Raw genomic sequence first — 5,371 nt, forward strand, 5'->3', positions numbered from 1 at the left:
AGCGAGTTTAGCACTGTTTACAAGGCACACCGTAACGGTCCCTGGATTTAGGGCGTTACACTTTAAGGGAACAATTCCCAACACAAATACCCTAAGACACTCAAATGAGAGAGAGAGAGAAAGAAGATATGTGAGATGGATATGGAAAGGGAGAGATGCAAAAGGACAACATAGGCGATACCAAAGCTGAATGTCATCGGGGAACCCGTATGAGCCCAGCTTGTCAACGATGTCGCTACCCAACAAACTTTGAGCTCAGGTGCATGCCCAACACCAAAGCCAATTTTTTTGTCACCATCAATTTTTTTTTAATTTCAATTAATTTTTAGTTTAATGGAATTTTTTTTTAATATTCAAAAGATTTTTTAATTTAAAAAAAAAATTAAAATTCGGGGGGTGAGTAATGGTAATAGTTCGGGGGGCAAGAATCATATTTATTTTTAAATTATAAACGAGACATTGATGTGACAATACAACATCGATACCCAAACAGCCATATCACCATTCCGTTAGAGAAATTGGACGAAAATCTCATATTCAGTAACATAAATAATTCATAGGTTAAAAAATTTGTGGGACACGATTTAGATTTGTAATAGTTCGGGAGAAAAAATCTTCATAAGCCTTTATATCATAGGTTTTCGTTTTACACTTTTATTTTATATATATTACATCACTTTTTCTAGTACAGTTTATATAATTAATATAGTGATTATTAGAAAGTAAAATTATAAAAGATCAACTTTTGCTACTTTTAGTACCAAACATAGCATTCTCCATAGTATTTGCATTGAGGATAATTTTACTCTTATTATTGTTCTTACGAGTGTTTTTTAAAAAAAAAAAAAAAAAAACTCATATGGTCTAAAGCACGAAAAGAAATGGTACTTTGTTTTGCAATTATTTTGTTTATTAGAAAAACCCATTTTCCAAACACATTAGTGTAATTTTAAGACAAATTGCACCTTTATTAATATTTTCAACATGTTTCAAAGTCATATTTTATTATTTTGTCCCCTAAAGTTTAGTTTTTCCGTATTTTTTCTTATAGATTTTTCACTATTTTATTCATTCAGTCCTTTATCATTATCATTGTTCATCCCAAAACTAAACAACAAAAATAGAAAAAGTAAACGAAATAAAAAACTAAAGTAGTTTGGTACGCAGTGATGTTAACTCTCCTAGGAGTAATATAAAACAAATCTAAATTCTCTATTAAAATTTATAAACTTCCAGAATAAAATTATTTTTTATGTGTAACCAAATATTGTTATTTTGTTGCTGCAAAAAAAAAATATTGTTATTTTGTCAAAAAAAATATATTGTTATCTCATATTATCGTAAATCTAACACTAGCTTTTTATACACAATTTTACATTGCCCGGCAAATAAAAAAAAACACAATTTTACATTTTTTTTTAATAATTACATCCTATTCAACCTTCTCGTACCAAAAAACACTTAAAGATACAAAATCACTTCAGAATTATTCCTCTGCTAAAAAAAACTCATATACCAAAAATAAGAAAGAAAAAAAAATAGACTCCCATGAAGTATTTTTAAACCCTAAAAAAGTATCACAATAAATTAAGTATTTTGATCTTCATAGTTCTTACAATAGTGGATTAGAATTTAGAGACCAAATTTTGCAAAAAAACGAGTCAAAGAATAATTGACTACATAAACCAAAATACAAGCAAAAGACAAAAAAACAAGCAACCTAAACAAAAACAACATCAATATGAAACAACCATAATTAGAGAACAGAACAAGAAAATAACATCAATAAAAATTAGAACTTTTTGGAGACGAAATTGCAATAAAATGTGGCATAAACAAGAAAACGAGTTAACACATCAACTTACAAAAGGACAATTGACAAATGACAAAACTCCTATAAATTTGGCCTTGAATGAAGATGTTTGAATTAACCGAATAAACCGATTCCAACCACCAAACCGTTCAGTTCGGTTTACTAATATATTAGTCCAATTATAACCGAGCAGTGATAAAATACTACCATAATATGAAATTGAAAACAACTTGAATCATAGAAAAACGTCAACAAAATACAAAAACGACATGAATATGATAACATAGAACTCTGTTTTGTAGTATGTAGCAGGAGTCCAACATTTTATTAAATTTATGACTAGTTCCAAGTGGTTACTTGTGTGGCATAATCGCCACAATAGATGACTAGGCCACTGATCATTGGTGACCATGAAAAAAAAAATCAGCAAGTGGATTTAAGAAAAATAAGATAAAGAAAAAATCCTTTTAATTCCAATTCCACTAGGCCAATTAGAAATTGACTATTGCATGCAGCTTATGCTATTTACATCATCCCAAGAATCCAAACCAACTGCAAATTCAGATTCATTTGAAGTTGGGACATTAATAAAAGAAAACAGAAAGATTGAGATTAGCCCCCCAAAAAAACATCACTCAATTTAATATTATATATATATATATATATATATATATAACAAGAATATGTGATTTCTTGTCCACGAGTTTTAACTACACATCATAAAGATTATAAAAAAAAAAAAATTAGCAAAGAATGCAAACAAAATATTCTTCTACACAGACAAATTCACATGTACAGAAGATATTAGATAGCTGACTATGCAACTTCCCTTGGGTTTGTTTGCTGAATCTAGCAGGAATAGACATTAGTACAATGGTTGTGTTGATTTGAAACGCGCTATGCTGAAGGAGATTCTGTTGATTTATCCCTGGGAGCTAGTGCAGGCAGTAGAATATCTCCAACACCTTTAGGCGGCCCGATGCTGCAACGAGCTGTGTTATGTGTTGCAATAGCGTCCTTTATTTTTTGGAACTGCATAGGATGTTGGGAAGAATCAGATGTCAAAATATGAATTTTGAGTCTTCTTGAGAGATTACAAACAAATTGAAATCCAAACTATGTGAACGATGAAAAAGTTTAGAATATGCAAGTATGTTAATGAAGTTAGTTCTTCAATGTCACTTTTATAGGAGACTAACTCGCTTTGCATGGGAGAAAAATGCTGATTGTATATATGCCCATGATGAGGAGAAGAAGAAAAATAACAGGTTGAAGTTACTTACCTTAGCAAGAGAACACGAAAAGGATTCCAACTGTCCATCAGCTCCGCGGTAAAAGTGGAAATAAGGAAGGACCTTCACATTCAAACTTTTGCACATAGGCTTGTTCTCATCAAAATTGACTTTAAGGAATAAAATTTCAGGATGGTCTTCAGCTGTTCTACAGAGCTGATATGTAAGCAATCCAAAAAAATATATATCTCAGAATAGAGTAATACATCCATAAACAAAGGCACATTGAAAAAGAGTTGGATCATTGAACCCTTCCCTGAAGTTAAATAGTTTTGCAAAAAATTACATACAAATACAAGACATGGCTCACTGCCTTGCATGAAATATCGAAAGATTCACAAGAACCAAGGCCCTGGTGAGATGACTACTTATCAGGAATCTATCAAAAAAGTATAGCCCTGAATATGATTTTCATTAAACTCTTTGGGTTAGTTTTAGAATTGGAAACGTCTGGAGTGGTAGATTGACAATTATAGAGAGTATGTCAAGTAAAAAAAGTAGTTACCTTGGGGAATAATGCCCTGCAAGAAGCACACCAAGTTCCATAGAACTCTACAATTACTAATCTATCTCCAGCTTCACCTAACGTACTTAAGAATTCTTGTGTCGAATGAATGTCAACCATGTTTGGTGCATTCTTTTCCCACCATTTTGGCGGCTCAGTTTCGGCAACGGTTGCCTGCACCTGCACGAAGCAAACAAAGGAAAATTTATAAGCATAGCACCACATCAGGAAAGTTTGACACAATAATTCAAACGTAAACCGAAATCATTCTTCCAATAATTCAAAAGATACCCACTAACACTTTAACAAAGTGAACTGAAACTGAGGAATATGTAGACGCTAAAAGTAAATGCACGTGATGTTAATAAGATGTGAAGCAGAAAGCTAAACCAACATGAGCAAAATACACATTCCAACTTAACAGGCAAACACACTCTTCAATCAGATTAACAATTTGGTAGATTTATATTATCAGAAAAGCCAAAGTCAGCTCAAATCAAATTATAATAGTATATCAAAATGAAAATTGACCGAATATGACACAATATCTATCATTACTCATGAACAAAACAATGTAGCGTTATCTCTTTTATCAAGTTACCATTCATCATGAAACAATAATGTGTAACGTTTCCTAACAACCCCTTTTCAGAAAAATTCGAAGCCTTCTTATTTCTCTTTTTCCAAATAACAAGTAATTACCCTAATCAAAATTCACCTGAATTTAACCAAATACCCTAACAAGCAAATGGGTCGTCGTAAATTCACCTGAATTTAACCAAAACCCAAATCAAATTCGAAGCAAATAAGGCGAAATCATAGATGGGGAAGCTAAAAACTTTACCTTGAAAGAGAGCAAGGGGTCTCTACGTCTGAAAGCGAGGCGTGTAACAGAGGAAGAGGAGAGAGGATAAGCTCTCTTATCCGAGTTGCAGATTGGAATAAGACCCGGTTGGTGGGAATTCAAGAAGGATGCGAAGGAGGTGATAACAGAGGAGGAGAAACGAAGTGAATGGTGTGGTACTCGAAGAACATCTGCCATTTAGAGAGATAAAAATCGAAAGAAGATATGGTGTTCTTGTGTAAAGATATTTATATGAATAAACAAATTATAAAGATGAGGAAATTAAGGTAGGAAAAGGGTCAAAAGCACATGCGAGAGGCCATGAAAAACGAAGGTTGTAGGAGGAGGAGGAGCAGTAGTTTCTCGCGGCTTCGCTAGTGTGAGCCAATCAACCTGAAACCAGATCGTACGGATGGAAGAATACAGAGGTGTTTATTATATAATGGTTTTTTTTAGCTCATCTTTTTAGTTTGTGGCAACCTTTACTGGATACCGAACCAAATACGGCTCTGTTTGGATTTCGATTATTTTTGGGATAAATAGAGAATTGGGATGTTCTCAAACTTAGTATCACTCTAATTTTTTTCCTTAATTATGTGAGTTTATTTTCTAGTGATTAATCATGTGATTTGGTTGGTTTTTACAAGTCTATAATAATAATACGCAGTTTGAAAGATAAAAATAAAAATTGCAATTCAAATCACACCTAAACATTTCTGAACTAATCTCTTTCTTCAGCAACTGAACTAATTTTTTAATAATATATATTTTTATTTTACAATGTATCTTTATAAATGGATGTAAGATACTTTTATTAATCATTAAAACAAAGTTGGAATTGATAGAAATTTATAATATTCTTTCTTTTTCAAGCTTTTGTTGTTTTGTACTTTTGTTCCTCTTCAATCAATTAAGGC

General features: G+C 32.0%; 1 protein-coding gene across 1 annotated transcript; it reads right to left on the reverse strand.

Moving 5' to 3' along the window:
• Nucleotides 1-2,476: 2,476 nt before the first annotated feature.
• On the reverse strand, nucleotides 2,477-4,958 carry LOC133797202 (thioredoxin-like 2, chloroplastic). Its single transcript, XM_062235031.1, has 4 exons — nucleotides 4,455-4,958; nucleotides 3,611-3,790; nucleotides 3,097-3,261; nucleotides 2,477-2,845 (listed from the first exon to the last, which is right to left on the reverse strand). Exons 1-4 carry the CDS (start codon nucleotides 4,650-4,652, stop codon nucleotides 2,711-2,713), a joined length of 678 nt encoding a protein of 225 aa, XP_062091015.1. The 5' UTR covers nucleotides 4,653-4,958; the 3' UTR covers nucleotides 2,477-2,710.
• Between the last annotated feature and the right edge of the window lie 413 nt (nucleotides 4,959-5,371).

The sequence above is a fragment of the Humulus lupulus genome, chromosome 8 (assembly GCF_963169125.1).
Source record: "Humulus lupulus chromosome 8, drHumLupu1.1, whole genome shotgun sequence".
In the NCBI taxonomy this organism is placed as follows: domain Eukaryota; kingdom Viridiplantae; phylum Streptophyta; class Magnoliopsida; order Rosales; family Cannabaceae; genus Humulus; species Humulus lupulus.